The following is a 26,945-nucleotide window of genomic DNA, read 5'->3' as shown; positions in this document are numbered from 1 at the left end:
GTAATTGTGTGTAAATTGATATTAATGTGCAGTCTGCAGCTGGAAAACTGAATTATACACGTGATATACTCTTTTAAGTTTTCCCTGTCAAACAATTACTGTAAGCCTGTTGCAAACTCTGCATATTTTTTAAAATTGAAAACGAGGAGAAATCGAGAAGTGTTAACCAAGTCTGTTACACTTTGGATGAAAGTCATCTCTTGGATAAGATGATTTTATTTCCAGCTGGTGAGTGCATCTGACTCCTTAACATTTTAAGAATAATGAGAGCTCTCTGGCTTCTGGAGCTGGAATTACCTGAAAATCAGGAGCCGCTTGCCCAAGGATCTCTGGCAGCTGGGTCCCTGCAACTAGCCTCGGTATCCAGGATTTTAGTGGAAATAACTGCAGTCTCACCTGTGTTAGGTGTTACCCTAAATATCCAGGCTGGGACCTGCTTCTAGAAATCATCTAAATCAAGATTTTGCTTTTTGGGTGTAAGCAAACTCTTTCTGCTTTCAGTCTCCTGGATATTTTGGATGACATAGGGGAATGTACATTCCTGTTATTGCAGGTTTAACTACATATTTCTTTCCTTGCTTACTTATTTTCTCTCTTTTTACCATATTTTATTCTGTTATGTCCTAGGTTGGCCTTGACCACATGAACTAAAAGGTGGTGCTGAAGTCCAGTATGACACAAGTTGGTGTATTTTTTTTTTGGGAGGAGGGGGGAATGTAGATAAGTTGAGTCCTGATGAGGTCCCATATTAATGATTTACAGGCAAAATTCCAGAGTTTAAAAGAGTGGGAGGTGGGAATAAACTAGCCCAGTGAGATCTGCAAACATGTCTGGCAAGCCAGCATGCATTGCAGATTTTGAGGAGTATGCTAAAACCTTTCTGCCCAAGTCCGTGTACGATTATTACCAATCCGGAGCGGATGACCAGGAAACCCTGGCAGATAATGTCGCAGCGTTTTCCAGGTAGGAGGATGATTGAAGGCTGGGGTGGGAAGCAGGGGGTGTCAGTTCTGCTTTATTGGTAGATGTGGTGCAATTTTAGACTTTTCTGTGTGAACGAAACTCAAATTTTCTGCAACTTCTTTCTATTTTAGCAAAAAGACTCTCAAAGAACTGATTTTCAGGACAACTCTCTCCCCTTTCACTCCTCCACTGAACGTTTTCTGTCAAAAAGCAGTCCCTAAAATCCATTAGCACCTTTTTAACTTTGCCTGCATTTGGGTTCTTTTGTTAACAGAAATTCTCTCCAGAGTCCTTCAGCTCCAATATTTAATCAGCCAATGAAACTGAAATTTCAACATTTTGGGTTATGGTGCCAGCAAGGGGTTCTTGTGGTGGGGTTGTACTTTTTAGGTCCTGAGTCAGTTTTGCCTTTTCCTTATTTCTCCTAAACTGAATTAGTTCCGTGGCCTTCCCAGATGAGAGCTGCAGGGCCCTGCCAGAAGGAGTTGCATTTCCCAGCTCTGGGGCGAGCCAGGAAAGCCAGGGCTCAGTCCTGGGTGGCCCAGCTGTGCTCAGGGGGTTTCCAGCAGGAGGTCAGCCCTTCACCAGGAGAAACTGTAAATGCTGGGAACTGTTCTAAACCATTTTTGACTTAGACTGACCCCCTGAACTGTTGTCAAAACCTGGGCTCAGGTCACCCTTAGCCTCAGAAGGACAAGGTCAGCACAGTCAGTTGGCATTTGCTGTGGGATTTGTTGGAAGTGTCACAACTCACATCACATCAGTTGGTTTCCTACTCCCAAATGTCCCTGAGCAGGGCAGAGGGAAGGAGGCAGCTGGAGGCTGCTCCCCTCAGCCCAGCTGAGCCTGATGGAGCTGCTCAAACAGCTGCTGATGTCTCCTTCCTTCAGGGCTGTGTTGGTGCAGACATTTAACCCCCTGCACTTGTCTTTGCAAGGGCTTTGTCTTTAATTCCTCTGAGTCTAACAAACCAAACCATGATTTTTCCCATTTTATCTTTAGTCTTTCTCCTTCCCGGCTTTGCTTTTTTGCTACAGAGCAGCAATCCTACTCAGTGCTCCAGTTGCTTTTTCATAGGCTATGAGCCATTCAGCTGGAAATCTCATGCAAGTTGAAGGCTGTAGAGAACTCAGTGATTATTCATTTAGCAGGATCTCAAAGGTCAGATTGCAGAAATGGGCCCAGAACCTTAATATTAAGGATGCACATAGAAAAGCTTTATCATGTCAAGAGAAGACAACTCACCTCCACTGCTTATTCCAGACCTCCGAGCTCCATGCAGAAGCTGCCATTCCCTGCTCAAACACAAGCCAAAAGCTTGCCCTGAGGACTAAATAGGAGCAGGAGGGGATTGAGTAGTGCTCACCTCTTTTTATTGTATCTTTTTTAATGCTTCCAGATGCTCTGATGCTACTTGCCCTCATAAAACCAAAATGAGACATTAAGGAAAGGACACTCCAAGGAAATGCTTGCAGGCAATAAACTGCGGAGCAGTGAACGTTTTACTTGTAACTGCTGGAGCTAATCATGATGAGGTTGGATCTAAAGCTGCCAGAGACAGGCTAACAAGGAGCTGGGCATGTCCCTTGCTGTGCTGCCATCAGCAGAGCTGGGTGTTGGCAGGGAGATAAGGGCAGCTCTGCTCTGAAGCTGTTTCCCACCACAGGGATGGACTGCTCTGATAAGAGACCTCCTCACATTGGGCTGGTTGCCTGTGGGGTTCAGGCTTACCTCCTCTTTCCTGCATCTTCCATCAGATTTTCAATAAAAACCTCCAGTTTTAGGTGTTCAGAACTGGCATTTGCATGCAGCCTGGAACTGGAGGAGATGTTCATTTAGCAGTGCCTTGAATGGCCTGAGACATTCGAAGAAATTGATGAAATTTGGTGTGGCTGGAAGTCCCTCCGTGCTGGGTTCCTGCCCCTCAGCAGTGTGGGGATGAAGGGGCTAGGGGGTGTTTCTATCTTTGCTCCCCCTCCCTTTTTATATTTATCTGAAATAAAACAAGATCCCATTTTCTCAGCACGTGGGATGCTGCCATTAACAGTCATTAGACCATGTTTGCAGTGGCTTCCTTGGAATACATCTCTAAAAGCCACAACCTGCTATAAAGATTTGACAATATTTTGGTTTATAAGACCTGGTTGAGGTAAGGGACTTGGAAAAACCTTTCTTTTTCCCTTGGATGCTGTTGGGGAGAAGCACAGCCCAGCTGTTACAGACAGGGAAGTGCTGCTCACTCTGACCCTCACACAGTCCTGGTGTTTCTGCCTGTTCCTGAGTGCAGCTTGTGGGTAAATATAAAGTCAGATGGACTTTACACCCCGAGGCACAAAGATCACCAAGTCAGATAATTTTGTGAAAGGTAAGAATATGTTCAGCTTCATTTCCCATTGATTTCCCCTGTCAGAAGCTTAGTTGCAGGGTTCAGTCTGATTTAAAAAATTTGCCATTTATTAAATATTTATATATGTATAAGTTTAAATGGAAGAGAAAGCACAAAACTGAACCAGAAGCAGGAATTTTCAGCCTTTACCTTTGTGGTGCAGGATTATTCAGGCGAGGTGTGAGGGAGGAAAACCAGTGCTGGGCTCATCTGTGAGTCCTTTATTTTTGTTTTTTTGGCAAAAAAATGGTTTCATTTCTGGAGAAATAAATAGATGATCTTATTAAGGACTAATATTATTGTTGTTACTAAAAACTAACCCTAATGGATGGTTGTGTTGCTGGATCCTACAGTATCTTTGGAACACCCCATGCCATTTTTGGAGCAGCATAATTCATACTCATTGGATTATAAAACGAATGTCTTGGCCTTTTGACCTTCAGATACCAGGGTATAAACTGTCTCCACAAGGACAGTGTTTAAAATGAGTTTAATACCAGGTGCAGCAACTCTCCCCCAGCTCCCAGTTCTTCTAGGACTGAGAAAAGAACCAGCACGTGGGTATTGACATCAGTGTGTTCCTGCTGAGGCCAGATGAGTATTTCTTATTCATGGTTCTCAAATGGCCCTGGCAGAAGTGAGGCATTAAGGCCAGAAGAGATGATTTGGGATGTCAGAGCATATGTCATTCCCTGTGGTGTCTGACTGCTTTCACCTTGGGTTTGCTCTGCATCCCGGAATGCTGAGTGTCCTCCCAGCCCCGTCTGGCACTGAAATCCCCTCTCGAGTTGTCGCAGAACTGAGGGGCCTGAATGGAGAACAGATTTTTGTGACAAGGTTGGGATGCCTTTAGCTTGATGGCATTCAGGAAATCAATCTGGAGTCTCCCCTCTTGGCACACCAGGGAAGGGGGATGTCGGTGTGTGTAGGAACAGGCTCCTGCTAATCCGCCCTGACGTGCTTAGCCACAGAATTCCCAGAGGCCTTGGGAGAAGCTGCCTTGTTGTGTCGTGTGCAAGGCACAGCAGCTGCTGCTTCAGCAGTGCCAGCATCAGCCCAGGCTTTCTGCAAATGTGGTGTTACCTTGTAGCAATAAAAGGCATTAAAATGGCCACAGAGTTAATTTAAATATTGGTTTAGAAAGCAAGGCTGGGAGTGGGACTGGGTCAGACAACCTGGAAAGCTGTGGGGGAGAAAAGGAAGGGAATGCTTGGAATAATAATTTCGTTACCTTGTTGTGATGTCTTTCACCTCGGATTAGCAGGGCACCGCGAAAAGAGCGTGGGTGGCAAGACATCCCGGGAGGGAAGATCACTTTTCCTCAAGGAAAAGCAGCTCTTGCTTAGCCTGGCACAGCACCAGCCCCTGCTCCTTCTGAAGGGAAGTGGGGCTGTAGGGGAGAGGGGCAGCAAACTGGGTTGGGGTTAGGATGGGTTGCCTGATCAGTGTATCTTTTCCCAAATGTGCTGCTTGCCCTGCAGCACAAGGGGATTTGGGACAATTCAAGAGAGGAACAACAAGAGCTGCTTGAAAATGTGGTGCAGTTTGAAAACTTCAGTGTTTTTCCCAGCTGAAAGCAGCCAGTGCTTCCCTCTTATCCCACTGCAAGATCATTTCCAATCAGAATTTTTTTTAAGCATGGAGAAAAAAGGAAAAAAACCCAAAAGATTAATCCCTCTTCCTTCCCTTTAATCCTTCCTTCAAAACAGCTTTTAGCTGAAGTTGCCTAAATCGGGAGCCCTCGCTGCCTTCCCCACTGCGGCATCTCCCGCTTCCAGCTGGGAAGAAGGATGCACTCACTCTCAGCTGCTGATTGCAGCACACGAGCGTGGACTTGGCTGGAAAAAGATGTGGGTGATGAGGAGATGATGAATTAAAATAAAAAAAATTCCAAGTTTTTTTTCCAAAATATGCAGGAATTGTTTCACTGAAAGACTTGGAGGAAGCAAGTGCTGTGTGGCAGCCGAATGAACGCGTGCCCTGGTGACTGGGAAACGCTGCCCGTGGGGTTTCCTTGCTGCTGATAAAGGCATTTCCCTATGGCTCGTCCAGAAAATGCCTGGCTTCAAATGTCTGTCAAGCTCAGAGCTGGAAGCATCCGAGTTTCCAAAGCAAGATCAGGTTTTATTAAAAGAGGATGATACTCAGGTAGTGAGCCCCTTTGGTGTTTTTGTGGGACCAGTCAATCCTGGGTCAGGAGCACTGACTGGATGTTGATTGAGAGGATGTGACCTGATAAGGTATCTCTGCTTGGGACTGCATCATTTTTCTTGCAGGCACTGCTGGGAATATTTTGCCTCTTCCTGTCTCTTTTCCCAGCTAAAAGCACCATAGGGATGTTGTACCTCAGGACTGACCCTCACAGGTTGGCTGTGACATGGCAGTGGCATGTAACAATCTGACAGGTCAGAGAAACCAGGAGCCTGGGGAAGAGGGAGATGCTCCACATCCTTTATGCTTTTGGGTTTGACTGTATTAATTGGCAAGGTTACAGAGGGATTTTTGTTTTCTTTGTTTGCTGGGGAAAGATGCCTCAGAGCAGAGTGGAAGCCTTCAGAATGAGGATTAGAAAGAAAAGGGGGAGAAAGAAGTCATGTTTTCTTTGTCCCACCCTCAGCCCATCCTCCCCTGAAAAATAACAAACTGTTACAATGGCATGAAAACAAGCGTGAGGAGATGTTCTTGCCGTGTGTATCTTGGCACTGAGCAGCACAGCTGACTTCCACAGCCACACATCTCCTTCCAAGCATCATAACTGTCCTCCTCCTCCCTGGGGAGCACTGCCTGGAGAGCTGGCATGGCTCCAGGCCTTCGAAAGGTGGGTCTCGTCCTGGCTCTGCCCCAGGCTTCTTAGGGAAATGTCTCTTGATCTTTCTATAAAACAGAGAATGTGCCTTTCTCTCCCTGAATTGTCATTTTAATACACAAGCTCAATCTCACCCCTACTCCCTGTCGGAGGGTAGCAGTGGCCCTGGTTCTACCTCTGTGCTGGTAATTATAATATTATCAGTCTCGAGCATTCTGGGGCTGAGCAGTTGCTCAGGTTCAGCAGTATTAGACCACACATTTTTAATTCTTCTCCGTAATTACAGTTCAGGAGCCATGGGAGCCCTTTTGGAGGGAGGCAGGCCTCAGTGAGAGGTTGGTGCTTTCAGGGAGGCTTTGGCCTGGCTGAGCTCACAAGAGCCAGCCCCAGGTATTGCACCCCCTCTTGTGGCTTCTAGTGGTGGCAGTGCTGTGACAACATCTGGATGGTGGGGAGAAGTCCCACGGCACAGGTATCCCCAGGAATGCAACCCTCTTCATAAAGGCTTGGGTGGTATGGTGTCCAGTTGATCCCGTGATAGGGATCATGATCTTGTGATGCTGTTTTGTGGGGGGAGGAAAAAAAAAGATAAATTTCTGTGTGTGCAGACAGGTGGTGTCCAGCCTGGCTGCAGTAAACTGTAATTTCAGGTTAAGTGTGGTTCAGTTTGCCCTGCTTCGGGAGAGGGAGCTCCAAGCATGCAAGCCAGGCTTGTGTTATCCAAGAATCCTGTGTCTTTTGGTTCCCTAGTCCATCGAAGGGATAACTGAGGGTAGCTGATGACTTTTTCCTATTTGCACACAGTGTCTGTCCCTCAGTTCTGCCCCGAGGCTTTCAGGGGGCTGAAGCTCACTATAAACCTTACTGTTTTACAGCTCCTGTCTTTCCTTTCAAACAATACCAGCCAATAATGTTCCCGGGGGTCTTTGCCTCCCTCACCCTCCCTGCCCTTTGGCCCCTCCTTGCCTGCTCCCTCCAGATTTTGTGCCCTGCAGGGGTTTTGCTGCAGCTCTGGATCACACAGTGGGATTCTGTTCCAGCCCCAGCACAGCTTTCACCACATTCACGGCAAGAAAACCTGCTCTTGCCTACTGGGAGCTGTAAATTCCCCCCCTGCTGCAGCCGTTTGAAACTCAGTTTATTCGTGTGTGTTCCAGGTGGAAGCTGTACCCCCGGGTGCTCAGGGACGTGTCGGTGATGGACCTGTCCACCTCTGTTCTGGGGCAGAGGGTCACCATGCCCGTGTGCGTCGCCGCCACCGCGATGCAGCGCATGGCTCACCCGCACGGAGAGACGGCGACCGCCAGGGGTGAGCCCAGCCACGTCCCCCTGCAGGGCGTGGAGAGGGACAGGGCAGCGCTGTGCCTGCTGCCTGGGCATCCCAGCTTGGTTTCTTGCTCCTAAGGGGAGTTTGAGTTGCTGCTTGGAGTAATCAGGTTGATTCTTGGGTTTGTTTTTTACCATTTCACTTGTCTGAGCGTGGTTTCTCTCTCCATGAAACAGGGGTGGGAAACAAAGTATGGAAGAGGGGAATAATTTGTCACATAGAAAATTGAAAACATCTATCTACCTACCCATACATTCTATATAACTATAAACATTGTCACAGCAACAGTCTTCCTATTAGAGAATTGACTCTAGAAATTCCGAGGCCTGAGAAAAATCCTGTTTGCCTGAGAAAAATCCTTGCTTTGAAGAGAGCTCTTTGAGAGCATCCCAGGGAGGCAGTGAGATAAGGGCCCCTCTGGGCGAGAAGCTGCACAAAGATGTTGCCAGCACAGAGGCTGCTGCTTCAAAGGATATTAACCAGAATTCAAATGGGGAACTGTCTCCTACTCCTTTAAGGAACTGTCTCCTACCCCTTTAACTCAAGCTGCAGAATGGCACCAAATCTGAGGAAGAGGTCTGGGCTGTGCATTTCAGTGCTCCAGCGCTGGAAGAAAAAGGATACAAACCCTAAATAGGTGATATTTAAAAAAAAATAATCCTGTGCATGGTTGGCTTATTCATCTAACAGCATTTGCATGCCCAATGCAGCAGGCACTGGTGTGAAGCGAGTTGAATTCTCAGCCCTGCAGTGGGAGCTGCTCTCAGTTCTCATCGCTGTGATGTGCACGGGGATGGGTTACAGCACATCTCCAGAGCTAGCTTGGAAAAACACATCTCTCCAACTCTACAGTATGTTCGGGGGCCACGTTTTCTCCCTTCCCAAGAGCTTTATCAGGCAGCTGACGCTTTTTTGCCTGTTTGTAAGTGCCAGCGTGCTCCACACGATGGCGCTCCAGCACCTCGAATCGGTGTGGGAAGGGCCGGGGGAGGCCTTGGTGCTGTCCCATCCTTTGGCAACTCTCGTGGATCAGTTCTGGGCCAGGTTGTGCTGGGAGGAAACTCTGAAGCATTACCCTGTTAAGTGCAAACACATTATTGCAATGGTGAGAGCGAGATTTGAAACACACCAAATTCAGGACGTTTCTTAGCAAAAGTTCCCACTGATGCTGCAGCCTGGCCACATTTTAAGGCATAAATCTACAATGGCATGCAAAGTTGAGTGGTACAATAAGGCTGAGTACCAGGACTGAATTATGGTTGTGGTAATAACTTAATTCTGGAATTTCCTGATTTTTGTGCACTTACATTTTCAAACTTTAACACATGATTATTGCATTTAGTGTTCCTGGGTTTTCAAGCTAGGTAGGACAGCTCGGTGTACTGGCACCAGTTAGAATGTGCAGTCCAGTAAAAAACATCCATTGGAGCTGGTGAATTTTTCAATGCTTTCAAAGGAGAGCAGTATTAAAATCACACACTTTATATTGCACTGGCATTTGGGGGGAGAAAAAAATGGCTTTGGTTTTGTGCTGTTAGAGGTGGAGCGGGGCACTCAGTGCCAAGCTTTTGGTTTGACCTTATAAGATGACAGGAGTTAGCTGTAAAGTACACATTTGGCTTAAAGGTTCCCTTAAACTTGGGACACTCAGGATCAGGGGGTTTGCCACATCCAACTTCTATTCCAGAGGTAGCACAGAGTTTAAGTGAGCAAACTGTTGGTTGCTTTAATTCAGCTTCTGCTTCAGCCACACCAGTTTGCACAAGCCAAGGAAGTCTGATCCGTAGTCCTGTGGCTTCTGCAAAGCCTGGTGTGCTCCATAAGCCTGGATTTCTTTGGCTCAGGTGTGCAGGAAGCACTGTATGAGGTGGTGCCTCTGCTGTGGTCGTGATCCTTGAGAAGCACAGCATGGTCTGAGTCCTGCCCCTTCTCAGCCTGTGCCCTGGCTCGTGTTGGGGGCAGAACCCCTCCCAGAGAAGCATCCCTGTGTGCCACAAGTCTGCCTGGCTGGGCTGGAACCCCAAGAGATAATCCTGGTTCACACCACGCTGCCCTGCAGAGCAGGGTGGTGAAGAGAGCAATGACAGCTCCTTCTCTTAACTTCTGGTGTTTTGAGAACAATGCCTGATCCCACAGAGGAACTTCCTTGAGCAACAGTGTCTTGCTTGGAACTGCTCTGCTCTCCTGGCAGGTTTGCTCATGTGTTGTAGGGTGGATGTCCCCTCTAGGAGCAAGGGCATGTCGTGGTGTCCCTTAGAACTCCCTGCACTCACAACCCCCTTGCTCTGGGGCTTGTCAGCCTTTTGGGGGCTGCTGCTTCCTGAAGGATGCTCTCCCACAGCAACGAAGCTGGTGGAGAGGAGTGTGCACCTTCCTGGAACAGGGCAGGGTCTGTTCTCACCATAGATACCCCTTCATGGACAGTTCTTTTGCATGAGTAAAGGATCTTTCCTGGGAAAGACATCCATTTGTAATTTTAAGAGTTGCTGGTGACAGGCCAGCCAACACAATGTAAGTTATTCCAAAGGTTAAGTAACCCTACTCTGAACAGAATCAACTGCAGTCATGGTCAAACCTTGCACAGCCTCAAATCCAGGTGTTGGATTTACTTGTACTTGGGTTAGCTGGACTTTAAAATAATAGATGAATTTTTAAAAAGTCTATGCAGGCTGCAATAAGGCTGCCGCTCAGTTTTCTTTGACATGTCTGAATGTAGCAGGAGTCCTTCCTTACAGAGAAAGCTCTCTTGTCCTTGAAACAATTTCATGCACCTTGGCAGTTTTCCCAGTTTTTCTAGGTCTTCCTTCAAGTATATTCCCTGGCATTTTCGTTGTAGTTCATCAGTGTATGTGGCAATTTTCCAAAGAATGGATTTTCTGTTCAGTAGAAACTGAAAAATTGGGAGGAAAATTGTTTTGGATTAACTGAAATGTTTCATTTGATCCAAAACACAATGTTTTATTTCATTTTCCTACTGGCTAATGCTTTTAGCTATAGTTCTGTTTTGAAACAAAAGTGTTAGCTCAGGAGAAAACATTTCCATTTTGAAAAGATCAACACATGACATTTTGACTTAGGTGTTTTTTTCTCATCCTTCCCACTCCAATTTCAACCTCTTTGACTAAAAATATTTGCCAAATTCGATGAATAATCTTAGCCACTGAAGAGCAAAAGGTTGTTCTCTAAACACTATTCAACAGAACCCTTCTGATTCTATGGGATCTTTTTTTTCTTGCTTGTCCATCAGAAGATTCACTGTTCCATGCCAAGGCATTCATTTACCATCCTGACTTCATGCTGTGCTTGCAAACCAACATGATCCCCGTGTCAACAGGACCCACCTCGAGTACACTGACTCAAAATCTTGTGCACCATCCAGCTGCACAGCAAGAAACAGCAATTTTTTGCTACCTTAATTGATTATAAACAGACTGTAGCATTATTTTATTGAGATTTGTGTTCTGTTTATATTCCTGCTTATTCCATATTGCACTTACTGAGTACCTCAAACTCCTGTGTTTTCACCCTAAAGCAGCATTGGAATACCTGCCTTCTCCATCAATGGCTGCAAATCAGGCTGAGAACCCAACTGTTTTCTTGGCCAGGTCTTCTGAGAACTGTCACTGACTTCAGCTCAGGGCTGAAGTTTTGTGTTTGCCCTCTGCAGCTGCACTCAAACCACTCCCCAAGCTGCTGCTGACGCAGGAAGGGTTTCACCATCACCTGCGACGTGACTGCACCGTTTGCTTTGCCAAATGGAGAACAGGAGTATTGACTGAAAAGCCTTTTCCCCCCCTGTTTTAGTTGAGTTTCTGGCAGCTCTGGCTTTCCAACTAGAGAGGGAGCAACACCTTTGTTCCTTTGGCTCTTAACAGGCTGCTACTGTGCTTTTGCTCTCTATGATGCTGCTGAGCACTGACATGTGGGTTTCTTGTCCCCATCAGACACGGTTGTGACTGGGAAGGAGGGATTTGGCCACCTATTACATTTTGTGCTCAGTGAAAACAGCAGGACTTTGAACCCACCTGTTACCTATGTGGTGATCAAAAGATGAGGTTGATTTTGAAGTATGAAAATTAATGTCAATCCAGAGTCATGGACAGGACAATATCCACATGGGACAATGTGGCCTGGGCTGACCTGGCCTGGATTCCCCCTGGAGAGCGGCGTGGCCGGGGGACTTTGTGCTGCAAGTGTGCCCAGGCAGCCTGGCATGCCAGCCCTCGAGGGCCAGCCAGATCCCAGATCCGCTTTGGCCACGTGTCCCTTCCTCTGCAGCCTTCCTGCACAGCTGACAAAACATGTTGTGTCAACAAGAGGACAGCAGACACCACTCGCATGCAGGGTTTTGTAAGGGCTGAGGAAGGGGAGGCTGACAGGGAGCTCTCAGCCAAGTGTGGTTTGTCAAGAGAGTAACGTGAAGTTCTTTAAACAACTCTGTTTCTCGGGAGATGCAGCTCCAAGAACACGGCTGCTGCTCCTGAGAAATACCACTGTGCCAAAAGGACATCGTGTTGATCTCAAGGAGTGTCCTCTGGCCCTTAGCTTGGGGACAGTGGATTCACTGGTGGATTCAGGGAAAAATGCCTGCAGTGGGGCAGTTTGGCTGCTGTGCTTCGGAGATGCCCCTAAAAGGGAAATGATGGGAATCTGCTCAGCTAGAGGAAAAAAGCGAGTTCCCATTCCCATACAAGGTAACTCTGACAAAATATGCAAGCTTGAACTGGGCTCCTCTCCAGTGTCCTCCCTGAAGTCTGTTGTCTCTGATTTGCCCACAGGGACAAATTCCATACCCTTCCCAAACCACGTAAGGAGCTGATGCCCCATCAGATGGGGGGAGGATACTCTGAGGCTTCAGGATGAAAAAAGGGCTAAAAAAGGTCACTGCTCTGTTCCCCAGTGGAGCTCCCAAGTGGGTCCTGTCCCATTTGTTGCTGTGTAAAATATTTCAATTGAGTTCCCCAAGAAGGAATAGCTTCCAACTGCCAGAGGGCAGGTTTGGATTAGATGTGAGGAAGAGATTCTTTACCATTGTGTGATCCCATGGACTTCCCCAGCTCCGTGTGTGTGGCTCCTGCCGTGCTCTCTGCACTGCTGTGGACCCCAGCAGGAGCCTGCAGGGTGTACAAGGGTGAATGTGTCCTTTGGGCAATGCTCAGGATTAAAAGAAGACCTGGGAAAAAAACCCACAAAAAACAAACAACTAAAAGCAATCTGAAATGGCATGAGGAAAGGCTGGTTTACAAAAATATCTGATGCTTAAAGTCTGGCAAATGTCACATATTGCAGCAAGAGCGTCCTGTGGGAATGTGGCTGTAGTAGGACTGATCTGAAATAATAAATAATTTGCAGCACCCCAAAAGTGAAGTGTAAAATACAGTTGTTTGAGGAAATGAATTGCTTCTGTTTTCTTCAACTGCAGCTAAATGTGTGAGAAGTGTATTTTTAGAAAAACCTAATTTGAGGTAGAAGAAAAACCCCAACCAAACCTGGCAACACTTCAGGCCTCTGTATCTCATGGTTTTAAAAGTCTAGAAAATTGTCAAAATAGGCTTTAAAATGATCAAGATCAAGTTCAGATCGACCCAAACTGGAACTGGGAATCTCCAAAACTTGGAAAAATTTTGTCTGTGAACTTTGGATTTGCCTGAGAGATCTAAACTGTGTGTGTTGAGCTGGTGCTTCACCAGAGAGCTGTGAACTTTATAGGAGAGGCGAGGGGAATTTTGTGAGCATGCTTGCATGAAAATGCCATAACCCCATTTGGGATGGCTGAACTCTGATTGAACCAAACTGCTTAAATCTAATCTTAAATAAGAGAAAAGCACTATTTTCTCTATTGCTACATATGCAGCTAAGTTGAAAGGAGATGGTGATACACCATGATTTAAATCTTCACCAATAATGTTTTATTGTGCAGTTCCTAACTTAATTTTTGCTTTTGCAGCCATAGGGCTGTAGAGGTAGACTTGGGAATCAAAGGAAAAAATGGAAAGAAATGGATACATAAAGGCAGATTGAACCATAACATTTACATTTCTCCCTTATCTGATGGCAGGGTTTTGCAATTCCTGGGTTCGCAGCCCTCCCGCTCATTCCTGATATAGAGGGAACTATGTCCAGTAATTTCAAGGAGAGGAACGGAATGGCTACGAACTAGAGTGGTTTGGGTGATTGCTGCTGTATTTCCAGTGAGGGAAAACTGCCTGGTGGCCCTGGGAGGGTGTAACCAATTTGTTTGAATAAGCTGTTCATAAGTTTCCACTCCAAGAGGTTTGTAATCCTTATTTAATAAAATGTTGTCATAAAGACCACTTTTTAATTCCTCCATGGGCTGGGGATGACGTCTTGAAACAGAGGTCCATTTACATTAAAAATATGCCTACTGTGGTAGACCAAGGAAAACAAGGCTTTCTATAGTATTTTGGAGTTTTACGGCATGTTTTCCTTTATTTTACAATAAGTGACAGATTATTTCGAAAAGAGGAAGTGATAGATTCATAGAAATGTATCTGTATGAGGTCAGCCGGTGCAGCCTGGCAGTCATGCCTGGGGAGGGCGATTTTTGGGAGGCAATGTAGCAATGTTCTAAAAGTTAGAAGCCTTAAATGCATTATTTGAATGCTCCTGTTTAGAGAATATCACTTTGTGCTCCTCCAGCCTGCCAGGCCGTGGGGACAGGGATGATGCTGAGCTCCTGGGCCACCTCTTCCATCGAGGAGGTGGCCGAGGCGGCTCCGGGCGGCCTTCGCTGGCTGCAGCTGTACGTGTACAAGGACCGGGAGGTCACGGAGTCGCTGGTGAGGCGCGCGGAGAGAGCCGGGTACAGGGGAATCTTCGTCACCGTGGACACCCCGTACCTCGGCCGGCGCGTCGCCGACGTGCGCAACAAGTTCCAGCTGCCCCCACACCTCAGGTACATCTGCTGCTGGGTGTGGGGTGGGACTGTGCCAGGGCCATGGGCACCCGGGCTGGTGGGGGAGAAGTTTGTCCTGGGCAGCAGCTCCGTGGATCTGTGTGTGGATCGCGTGCTGTGCTTGGGCTGGGACCTGCTTTGGTCAAAACAAAGCTGTAAAAGGTACTGTGCCAGCCAATGTGAGGCTGCTGAAGTAAGAGACGTGGGGCATTTTTCTATACGTGTGTCAATGTATTCTTGGCTACCTTCAAAGCTCAGCTGTGCACAGCTTGAAGTGACCTGCTCTGATGTTGAACTGGGATCCAGTGGCAGAGTTGGCTGTGCTCTGAAAGTGGCCTGGACTTAGTGGGCCAAAACTCCCTTCCAAAAGATGTTATGGTTCCTTGTGTGTTATCCTATGACATTGCTCTGGGTCCAGAGCCGTGTTGCTACTGACTGCAGAGCCTCTTTCAGAGCAACTTCAACTCTTCTTTTACTCAAATACAGAAGCACATGGGTATCAGTCTTTCTAAATCCTCCATGACATCAATTTTTACCCCAAAGTGTGTTTTGGGACATTTTCTATGTCTCAGAATCTGTGGCATCATGATTGACTTCAGCACTAATTCTAGTTCCTCCGCACTGCAGGGCCAATGAGGAATTCAATTACAACAGAGTTAAACCAGAATTTTAACCTTACAGTGGGGTTGTATGGGTGCTGATTTGCCTGACCTTTTGTAAATACGAATTGATAGACTGTAGAGACCCCCCTGATAAACATATGCTGAAGTGCTGGCACACTTCTAGCAGCCAAGGACTGGCTGGAAGAATATTTACTTGATGGGATATCCAGGACTTGGAGTTAAAAACCTTGCAAGATTCTTGCATGTAGAGCTTGGTAACAACCACAGTCTACCATGGCACATGTTAAAATTATTTAGAGCTTGCAAATGAACACAAAAATTGATAGGGAGAGAAAAAAAAAAAAGACAGCTTGATGTATTTTGAAGCAGATAAACTTTGAGGTGAGTTCTGGGTGAAAGCTAGTTTTGAGTTTTATCAATGGAATTGAATTGCTCTTCCTGTGTCTCCAGACTGTTGTGTTACACTATATACACGTTGTATGTAACATGTACTTTGCAAGAATCACATCTGGAGGTTTTTCTTAATTTCCATACTATTCAAAAGGAAGATAAGCCTGCGGACTCTGCAGTGAATCTGATTCTCTAACTCTCTGGCAAAAACCCCTCCAGAGCCTGAGGTGTTGGCTCTCCCCCATGCACTTGTGCTTGAAGCTAAGAGATGAAGGTTGACAGAGCAACCTGAACTCTGCCCTGATTTCTGTGTTGAAGAACAGTTTTAGGAGGAAGGCACCAGAAAGCAAAAAACCCTTATGCCCTTACATGAAAATATATCACACTGGGATGTGTATGCCCTGTGTCATAGTTGTGCTATAGATCCATGTTTGACACATTATCAATATACAGTGACCTTTTACTCTAAAAAAGAAAGTTAAACAATTATTTAAGTAGCTTTTTTTTTAGGGGCAATAGAATTTTTAGGCCTAGGGTTGAGGAGGTCTTGAATGTGAGTCCAAGAACCCAAAGACATTTGAGGAAAGAGGGAGAGCGTTTCTTAAACACTTCGACCCCACCTGCCCAAACCATAACAAGGTTTCGAGTGAACCGTATGAAATCATGTGAAATTGGAGTAATCCTTAAAGGTTCCAATTAATCACTGCAGATTCCCGAGCGCCGCCTGGGCAGCGCTTTGTTGCAGAGGCCGTGGTGAAACTCTCCTAGCGCAGGGCTCTGCTCATTTACGTGATAACTTTTTCTTGGCTTCGGGTTTTCAACAAAGTTTCAAAGCAACAACAAGGTGCCATTGTGCTCTGAAATGTATGTAAGGCAACATTCATCCAAGTGTTGATCTGCATTTCCCAGGCCAAGAAAAACAACAGTTATTTATATAATCTTATCCATGGTTCTGTTTTTCTCTGGGCACCCCACCCTCCACAAACCAACAGCTGAAAAGCTGGATCTTGCTGAGAGCCCGCTCCTTTCTCATTTGCTTCTGGGCCTGGAGCTGAACAGAAAAGCCATGTGAAATGCTGCTTGTTGCAGGCATGAAATCAGCAGTGAAACCAGCCAGGTTCCATGCAAAAACACTCATGCACTTCCCAAAATGTGAAATGTGAGTATTAAATAGCCCAATGTGGAACAGGACACAGTTTCCGAAGAACAGGGCAATTGGTCTCACATGGGACATGGATGTGCTAAAACCTGTGAGATTTTGCTGCTGAAAAACCCAAATAACAGCTAATGTTTTCACATGAGCTTCCTTTCCTCCCTACATTTTACAAGGAAATGTACAACAGGGACACAAGGTAAACAGGCTGGCTGTTTGCCTTATTGGACAGATGAAAATTCTGAATTCTTTGCAAGGCTTCATGCACATCCATCTAACTCATGGAGTTTAAGAAAACTTCATTTCCTCCTTCTCCCTTCTACCTACCCAATCCCCTATTCCTCTCATAGCTGAATTCCCTGGATTTGAAAAACAACAAAACCCAACCCTATTTCTTTTGTTGTAGAAGTCGGACTGTTATCTTGGGCCAGAGAAATTTGCCCCAAAGTTATCACAAAACCATCATAGAAACATAGAAAGGCTTGGGTTGGAAGGGACATTAAAGATCCAATGCTTATGCTGCTTATCAAACACTTTGCCAGCCAAAGCTTCTGGCTCACTGAGGACTGGGATCTCACATGCTGGCATCGGCTGGTTTTGCTCCTGCTCTGCAGTGCAGCAAAGCTTTTACTCAGGTATATTGAATGCTGGCATTTGGGACTGATCGTGGCTATAGTGAATCGTTCTCAGACTATTTTTCTATGTCTTTTGTCACTTTAGATTAAAAAACTTTTCCAGCAATGACCTGGCATTTTCCTCAGGGAAAGACTTTGGAGAAAACAGCGGCCTGGCTGTGTACGTTGCTGAGGCCATTGATGCCAGTGTCAACTGGGAGGACATCAAGTGGCTCCGGGGGCTGACCTCGCTGCCCATCGTGCTGAAAGGGATCCTCAGGGGTGCGTAGCTCTGCTGCTTCCCAGGGAAAGGGGAGGGAAGAGCTGTCACTTCCTCAAGCACCCTTAGGAACCCAGCAGTGAAGATGTTTGTGGAAGCAGCTGCTTAAATAAGTGCCTGGTGTTGTCACCAACACCACCGTTAATGTGATCATGCCAATAATTTTGCAGTGGACAAAATCATTCAGCAAAAGAATTTCTTACTGATGGGTTTTGGAACATAATAGAGAAAATAAAGGCTAGCAACTGAAGTGGTTGATCCAAAGGGATAAAATGTTCTGCTCCAACATTTCAAACTACTTTTCTGCTCTTATTACTTAGAGATAAAACCTTTTTCTGTGTTGAGGCAAGGCTTTGGAAGGCTGAAGCCCCAAGGTGGCTTTGCATGAGCTGACAGTGGATTTTTTAGTGATTCCCTCATTGTGGTGTCTGCAAGCCCCCAGTTACGGAAAGGCATCTCCTGTTTGGGTTTTCTCCTAGACGATGATGCCAAAGAAGCTGTGAAGATTGGGGTAAATGGGATCCTGGTGTCAAATCACGGAGCACGACAGCTTGATGGGGTCCCTGCTACTGTAAGTCCTGATGCCAATACACTCCAGTAATCTCTAATTTTCTCTGCCTTTTGGCTTCTTGTTTGCTTTCTCTGAACATGTGGAAGCTGGAGGAAAAACCTGGAGTAAGTGTTCTATGCTTTAAGCCATGCTTTAACCTCTCTCCACTTCTCTATGTATGTCACATCGTACTCTGAGTTAGACACAGCCTTTCCTTGGAAATTGGAAAATTTCCTTTCAAATTGGAAAATCTTTCAGAATTTTTTTCCAGTCTCCTCTTTAATTTCTTCTTTCTCATTCTTTTTTGAAAAACTCTTGTTGCCATTTGCAGCGCACTGAAGGTTGTATTAGAGTAGGTTTTCCCTTTTAATGTTCTTTGGGGGCTTCTGAAAAATTACAGTTAAGGAACAGCTAAAGGCAGAATAAAACTCTCCATTTTTCTCCTTTCAAATATTTTCACCTTTGGAAAAGGGAGAGAGTGGTTAAATTACAGTTTTTCCTTTTTCCTTTTCCTTGTCATGCTACCCCATGCCTTTTCCAAAGGTGAAAGGGATTTGAGAATTTCTTGGTCGGCAAAAAAGAAAGAAGTAAAGGAAAATGAAAAAGTATGTGCTCAGGATGAAGGAAAAACCCCAAAATTCCAGTCATCACTCATCTTGCTTCATTTGGTGTGGGAAAGCTGCACAAATAAAAAGAGAATGAAAGGGAGGAGAATCAAAGCCCAGTTGTGCCTCTCTGAGTATTTCCAATATGTTCTCGATGAAAAACCTCCTGTTTTCCATGATGGTTCCCTGAAGGGAGAGTGGAACAGGTCCTCTTGTCACCTCCTGGGAATGTATTCCTTAATTTCACTGAGAGTATTTAAAACTCTTGGGCAAGCCTGTGTGTGAGGTAATCCAACAGCAACAATGTATAAGGATGTTAAAAACATCATTTTGAGGAATGAGAGAGCTCAAGAAACACAAATTAATTTTTGACAGCTGCAGCAGAACAGAAATATGCAAACTCCCTTTTAGGGGTTACTCCTTTGCCACACCACAGGGCAGAGGAGAACTGCTAAAGCTGATGCATTCCCTGGATTTATGGTACAAGGAACAACACTTCACAATGCTGTTTTTATAATGTATCTGTATCAGATCATGTTAAATCTTTCTGATTTAGAAACATAATAATTTGCTTCAATTTCATGGGGTTTCAGATCGTGAGCTGAACCCAAGCTGGTCAATATTTCTAGTGTCTAGTTACACACTGAGGAAATCTATGTTTTAATTATGGTTTGCATCATGCTTTAGTTATTAGAGCACTTTAATGTTGGTACAGTTTGTCAGGATGTAGAAAGTGGTCTCTGGATATAGAAATAGATCCAAAATATGTTTGGCAAGAGAGCAAAACCAAAGGGAGGGGGAAAATCACAGCAAGTGCCAAACTTCAAGAAAATTTTAATCCAAATCTAAAAACAAACTGCACTTTCAAGTTTTCTTCCCCCATCTTCTAGTCATTTTTATCCATTAGAAAGGAAATGAATTACTTCCGTATTTGAAAGACGTGAATTTGTGTGTCTTTTGTCTTACTTCCACACACTGTTTCCAGTCTCCTTAATACTTGGCTTCTGGTGGTGTTCCTTTCCTGATTTTCATGAATAAGAACTATTTAGGTGGCCTTATAGGAGAAGTTGCCCTGTAATTAATGCTCCAGGCTTGAATTCAGAAGGCTCATCCTTTCATTGGGACCTCTTGCATGTCATGAGGAATTAATTCCCTGGTTACTTGAGAACAGTAAAAATACTTTTCCCCCCTTACTTGTATCACTGGTGTAGGGGTTAAGCAGAGAAAGGGGATGAGCAGAGCTTGGTGAAAGCAACATACATGTGCATTAAAAGAAATTATTTCCCACCTTGCTCAAAACTTAAAGGAAAGTTCATTTTTTCTTATATTAAGAAGTTTTACTCTACAGTCATTCCTGTAATTAGATGCATTTTCAAAGGGAAAATACATTAATTAAAATTTTTCAGCCAACTTGAAGTTCCTCCAGGCATGTGTTTCTCTTACCCCTTGTCTGTAGGTACAGTGCCTGCCTCTGGGCTCTCAAGCTGGCCCTCAGGATAAATGAATGGTAAATTTAAACAGGGAAGCAAAGATGATTATTTTAAAAGGGACAGTGATTCAATTTCCTCCCCAAACTAGCGAAGACTGGCAGTTTGGGAGGTAACACCACCAAAAGGCTTCCTTAGTGCTGGCTGTTTCTCATATTCTGCATAAAAATCAGATACTGGCCTTTGTCAGATATGTGTCATGGGGTCAGATGGCCGTTTTGTGAGACCCTGCTGATCCTCATTCTGTTTATGTGACTCTCCAAATGAATTTGACCTTTGTATGTACCTTCTCCCCTGCAAAGTCACTGCTGGTTCTCAATACAAAGCTGTGTTATTTGGGTATAGATTTAGGCATGCAACTGCTCCTTATGCTGCTGTAAAGCTTGGATCCTCTGTGTAAGAACTCACTCAAAAAATAAATAGGGTTTCAGGAGCAACCAAGCTGTATTTCTGGTTTCTCTCTTTTAGATTGATGTCTTGCCTGAAATCGTGGAGGCTGTGGAGGGGAAGGTGGAGGTGTTCCTGGATGGTGGTGTACGAAAAGGCACGGATGTTCTCAAGGCACTGGCTCTCGGTGCCAAAGCTGTTTTCATTGGGAGACCTCTTCTCTGGGGATTGGCTTATCAAGTAAGTTAGGAAAAGCTCAAAGGCATGATCATCCAAATTCAGATCCCTAGACTCACTGTTTAGCCTTATTATATGCACACATGTGTGTCTGTGTGCACAGAGGAGCGTGTGTGTGATGGTGTCTGTGTGCATCCAGATCATCTGATGTAAGATTTGCTACGACAAACACTCAGGATTTATGTTTGTGCATAAAGCTTTTCTTGGCACACGTGTACATGTCTATACCTACACACGTATACATACACATAATAGTTCACATTGTCTCCTAATCTCCCAGGGTGAAGAAGGAGCAAAAGAAGTTCTCCAGATGCTGAAGGAAGAGTTTCGCCTGGCAATGGCACTGACAGGTGGGACCTCAACATTTCCTCTCCGTAATCACATTTTCTCAGAACTTACATTTGCCCCAGGCAAGATGCTATAGCAACTTGCATGAGGGGAATGTTTGCAATCTAAACAGGTTAGTCTGTGGAGAAATGGGAAAAGGACTTGTTATCCCTGCCTTATAAATGGAGAACTGAGTAGATTAAGTGAAAAATTATTTTGGTTTTTTTTTTTTTTTTCACAAGGAGAGCAATAAGTCCAATGAAAAGTAGTGGCAAATCTTTGGTTGCTAAGGGGTGGATTTCATCTGACAGAATGTAGATTTTTATGAGGCAGAAAAAGAAAAGGCTTAGAGTGGGTTGGGAAATCAGGGGTTTGAACTGATCTGCAATTTCTCCTCCAGGATGCCGGAGAGTAGAAGAAATTGGCAGGACACTGATACGAAGACATCAAGTATTGTTTTCCAAGATTTAGGTCTGAAGACTCTTGCCTTGTGCATTGCCTGTTGTGCTTCCAGACAAAATCCAACTGCATTCCCTCTGTGGGCCTCATCCTGCAATCCTGACTGAGGGAACGCTCTGCTCTGTAGGAGGTCACTTGTTGAAGAGAGGACTCGAAGTAAATTTTACAGGTGTTTCCAAATCTCTCAGGCTCTTAAAGGAAAGCTGCTCCACTGGGAGGTGTGATTACAGATGGGCCTTTATACAAGACCAGTGTAGAAACTTCAATGTGTCTTGCAAAAAATGCTGATATTAATTTCCATGCCTGGGACTAATTTAGCTCTTAAAGTGAAACTATAAACACAAATGCTTTGATAGCAAACAGAAATGCTGAAATTTAAAATGCAAAAGATACTTCTTGCTCACTGTTTAGAGAAACTGGACTGTAGATTGCAGAGATTAAATCTGGCTTTCCTATAACAGAGTGTCCTTTCCCTAGTGACTCTGTGCCAGGACTTTATAAGCATCTGGGCTTGTGGCACGTAGGCTGTAGGAGCCCAGGGGGCTCTTTGTTGTAAGGAACCAAAGAACAAAGCAAAACTGGGGAAAAATGAGGAAATTCTGCTGTTTAAGTAGCACAAACCCCTCTGCAATCAGACAACTGTTATGCCTGTGCATTGGATGTAGGTCAGATCCTTAGGTAATGCAAATCCCTGTAGCCCAAACTGTGCCACCTGCATCCACCTAGAGCTCCGAGTCACATTTTTCACCTGGGTTGATTTGCTAACAGTGGCAAGGGAAGACTGATGCTACCTGAGAGAGTTTGTAAAATTTGAAGCCATGTACAAAAGGGACACTTGAATAACTGAGGCATTAACCCATGACTTGGGAAGAGCCTAATGGATCTATTTAGTTTCCATGCACACCCTCAAGTCAGATAAATCTTAGTGTTCTTCACTCTGCTTATGATGAGAATGCAGAGACAGGCAGGATCTGTGCCTCTGTTCTCTAAACAATCCAAATAGCCACTAAATTCAGGAGAAATTCTGCAACTGTAAAGAATAAAGGAGGTAAGAATGTACTGTTCTCATCTTGGGTAAAACCAAGGGTAGCTCTTCACCTGTCTCACTTCCCTTGCAGGTATGGCAGTTTTACAGGGAGCAGGGAGAGACCACACAAGTTTTGAATATCTTGCTGTGAAAATTTAATGTTCATTTTTAAAGAAGACTAGAAAAGAGAAAAACCCCTTAATTTCATGGTTTCACTGACATCACCAGCTCCACCATTTGTTTCCCATCAGCCTCAGAAGAACTTGTGCATTCTGACTTTCCTGCTTTGCAGGGTTTGAAATATCCCTTACTGAGCTTTAGAGGCAGCTTTGTAATGAAATGATGGAATATTATAATGTGAGCTAAAGCTGGGGCTGGAACTCGAAATGGGGAGAAAACCCAAAAGGCCACATGCTTGCCCTCCAGTTGTAAAAGCTGTACTCTTATTTACTGCAGAATGTGGTCTGTTGTGTGAGAGTTGCGTAGCAACAAAATAAAGTTTATCTGTGCAAGGAAATATGAATGTTTCTCAGAGCACAGAGAAGCATAATTTCTGCTGTTTACTGCACTTATCATATCTGTTGCAATGTGGACTGTGTCAGATGTCAATTACAGACTAACTTCAGCAAGACTGTTTATTTGAGATAATATAAATGTTACTTAAAAGATACGGGCATAATATCTTATGTTTACATGTTAAGATCTATTTCTAAAGCTCAGAAGATGCAGTTTCCTGTCTTTGCCCCAATCAGATTCAAGGAAAGTTCTGAAACTCTGTGGTTCAGTAGAAGTTCCAATGGTGAGGAAACTGGTCTCGTTACTTGTGCGTAATTCACTGTTTCTAGTTCCTCTGGGATAAGGGGTTTACATTGTTTTTTCCTGCCTGTTATCTGAGAATCGTCTGATTGCCTTCCAGTTCAACCCTAGTAAGACTAGACAAGCATTAAAAACCAAAATTAGAGCCAAATACTTAAAGGCTGTGAAACTGTTAACAGAAAGTAAATTAATTTGGTAGAATTCTGTTTTTAAAATATTCCACAGTGAAGAGAATTTATTTTGATTTTGAGACAGCCAAACAGAACTACTTTTTGAAATTATTAAATTTTAAAAAGGCAGGAATTCTCTTGGTTTGGGTTAAAAAGAATAAAGACTGAGTGCTCTCAACCATTTAAAAAGCTGAACAATGTCCAGGCTAAGAAAAAAATTATCTCCATTTGCTTCATCTGGAGGACCTGAGAAAAAAAACAGAGCACACAGAACAGGTGGTAGTGGATCTTTCTATGGTTTGTGAGAGTGTTTCTGAGAAGAGCATAAGTAATATAACAAAAAAAAAAAATAGGTCTTTGTGAAATAGGTTAAGTAGAAAATAATTTGTCTTAAGTAACAAGTGAACCCAACAAACTCTTAGGAACAATTAGTCACAGTCAAGGCACAGAAGTAGAGGGGAGCAGAAGTATTTAGCATTTATGATGCTTTAGTGTAACTGCTTACCCAAATGTCAAATAACAAACATGATGAGTTTAATTGTGAAATTATCTTCTGTATTGACCTTGGCTCCATAGTAAGTCAGATACAGAGAAAAAATGTCTACATAGAAAAAACCTAGCAAGGGTAGAACAGTGAGTGATATTTCTGTACCCAGAAAGACAGCACTCAACTGGTGTGCTGGGTACTGAGAAAAAACCCATCTGGTTTGGGAGGCTGGAAAGTGATCTGAATGGGGTTCTCTAACCACCTCCCAAAATAGACCAGGAACCTTCCCTGGAAAAGGAGATTGCAGCTCTTAATGAGAAAATATTTATCAGATGTTTTGTGAAGAGATAAGAGACCAAAAGCAAAACCTGAGGGTATGAAAGAAGAGGAGGATCCTGTGCTTTTTAGGAGAAAGTGGTACCTCTCAAGAGGTTAAGATGTGAGGCAGGCTCTTACATACTGGTGTTTCATGTTCAGTCTGCGTGGATTTCTCTGCTGCTGGCAGTTCAAAAGTGTCCCTTTTGGGAAGCATCCCCACCAAGTTGTCTCCTTAGTGCCAGTGAAGGATTAAACCCACTGAAGAGTGTGTGGAAGAGTGTGGCATTCTCCAGAGGATGCATAGAAACCACTCAGGACGTTTGGAGAGGCTTCAGCCCTGGTTTGGGATCTCAACACCTGGATTCAAAACATGCATTTTTAGCACTAAGTTCTAAAGAAATCAATCTGTTTCAAAGTGATAAGGTCAGTGAAAGAGCCTGTGATATTTTCTGGACAGCTGACAGGTCACATTGAGGACGGACATGCAGGGAGCAAAGCCCTCCTAAGGAAAAAACCAATATCCTTTTGGAAAAGCCCACCTTGAGCAGGTAGCAGGTTTGGGTGTGCTGGAAACATCTTTGCCTTGAGAGTCTGGCAGTTTAATTCAGCAGAGGAGAGCACAGTGGTGCCGGACTGCAGGCGTGGCTCAGCAGATGGCAGGAGTCAGCCGAGGGTTGTGAGAACATCTGACCTTTCAGATCAAACGTGGAGGAGGAGGTTACTGTAGCTTCAGGACAGATTTTCCTCTCTCACTTGCCTGTCAGTCCTTTGAAGCAGAGACCTGCTGCTTTTCGAATGCTTGGAGCCTGCAAGCAGGGTGGAGAATCCAGTAAGTAAATAATAGGAGTCATAATTCAGTGCACTGAAGCTGAGGAGCTGTGAAAGACATGATCTGTTTTCTTGTGACCTCCACCTCTCGCTGTGACTCTGGGACATGTTATTGTGTTTTATTTTCACCAGTGGCCAAGTCAAACAAATAGCTCTGGAACTGGTTAGAACTCCACCCCCCTCCCCAATTTTTCAGGTTAAGCATGAAACTTGTCTGTCTTACTGGGAATTTCTGAACATAAATAAACAGACACTTAGAGTAACTCGCCTTGATAAATGGGCAGTGTAGGTCGGGGCCTGCTGGATATGCAGGCGACTCAAAGATGAAGCAGAGCTGGGGAAGTAGGCAGGAATGGCTCTGCTTTTCTTGGCTTCTCAAATGGTTTTCAGGCTGAAATCAAATACTTGAGTGCATGAGGAAAGCTGGCTTCTGAAGTCATGATTTTGCACTGAACCTCACTGTAAGGATATCTCTTATAAAGCTACTTTTGATGTGGAAATTTGGCTCCAAACCACACTGAAGGCCATTATAAATAACCACTTCATCACAGGACACACAGAAGTTGGCTTCCTTGAACACTCCTAGAAAGCAAGCCTAACCTTATTGAGCCATAACCTCAGCTAGTGTAAATCAGAGAAGCTCCATTGACTTCATTAGTTTATACTGATTTACACCAGCTGTGACTGCGGCCCACAATTACAGTAAGATATGTCAGCTTTTAAATTCTGTCACTGGGTGTTGAACAAAACTGTTTTTAAAACAAGACTGGCAATCCCAGATTTAGATCCTAATGAGATGCAGCACTGTAATTGCTTCACGATGCTTATATGCTTCATTTTGTTTTCATTTTTGCATTGCTTCTGTTTTTCTTATCTCCTGCCAAACAGAGGAAGAGTACCACATATGTTACATTCATAACAAAGATGTTTTGCTGCACTGAGAACATGTCCTCCAGATGCAAAATGCCTTTGTGTTGTAGCTCAGCTTCTTCCTTTGCATAGGTACACTGGTTATGTGCCAATGTAAGAACACCCTCGAGGGCAGCCCTGTGTTTCCCCAGGGCCTGGAGCTCTGCAAGGGACACCCAGAGACTGTCCCAGGGGAACTTCAAAGATCTGGTTCCCCCTTAGGGATTTCCAGCTCCTAAGTCATCATTTCAGGTGGGCAGGATGAATTGTGTCCGAGAGCACCCTGGTAGGACTGCCCTGAGACCATCAATACATCTCCTCTGTCAAAATCCTGCAGGATGCTCAGGTAATTACCCAGACCGAGTAATCAGTGGGCACCTCTATGGTGTGGAAGGCTGGGAGGTGCATACAGATGGATTATTCAGCCAAGGGGAAAACATTCACATAACTAGACTGACAGTGATGAATATTAGTTATTATTTTATGACAGCAACAGCTGTTAAGTTCCAGTGAAGGTCAAGGCAGCACTGTGCCTGTTGAGATGCTTTTGTGCAGGCAGCAGTCTCTACTCAACAGAGTCAGAAGGGTAAACTGACAGGCAGAGGAAGAGAAATTCTCTCTCTAAAATGCAGGAACAAACTGATTCCCCCACCTAAGTCCTTTAACTTTCCCTTCCACTATCTTAATTTGCTGTTCTCCCTAAGGCAGGTAACTCTGGGGTGGACAATGCACACCACAAATACTCAACAACCATGGGGAAGGTCCACAGGTGAACAGAGCAGAGGTAGAGCTGGGGCACAGCAGAGCCTTTAGCTTGTATATTTTTCCTTGCTGAAGGTGAAGCTCCTTATACAACTGAGACTCTGCCACTTTGCCAAGT

The 26,945-nt window shown here is 44.6% G+C and overlaps 1 protein-coding gene across 1 annotated transcript; it reads left to right on the top strand.

Annotated features, from left to right (window-relative positions):
* Positions 1–803: 803 nt before the first annotated feature.
* Positions 804–23,054, top strand: HAO1 (hydroxyacid oxidase 1). The gene is made up of 8 exons (XM_069008952.1): positions 804–963; positions 7,313–7,464; positions 14,143–14,398; positions 17,285–17,460; positions 17,938–18,029; positions 20,569–20,727; positions 21,005–21,074; positions 21,452–23,054. The coding sequence occupies exons 1-8, from the start codon at positions 827–829 to the stop codon at positions 21,520–21,522; spliced, it is 1,113 nt and encodes a 370-aa protein (XP_068865053.1). The 5' UTR covers positions 804–826; the 3' UTR covers positions 21,523–23,054.
* The last annotated feature ends 3,891 nt before the right edge of the window (positions 23,055–26,945 follow it).

This window comes from Aphelocoma coerulescens, chromosome 3 (assembly GCF_041296385.1).
Source record: "Aphelocoma coerulescens isolate FSJ_1873_10779 chromosome 3, UR_Acoe_1.0, whole genome shotgun sequence".
NCBI lineage: Eukaryota > Metazoa > Chordata > Aves > Passeriformes > Corvidae > Aphelocoma > Aphelocoma coerulescens.
Note: the sequence above shows the minus strand (reverse complement) of the source record. Positions and strands in the feature narration are given on the sequence as shown.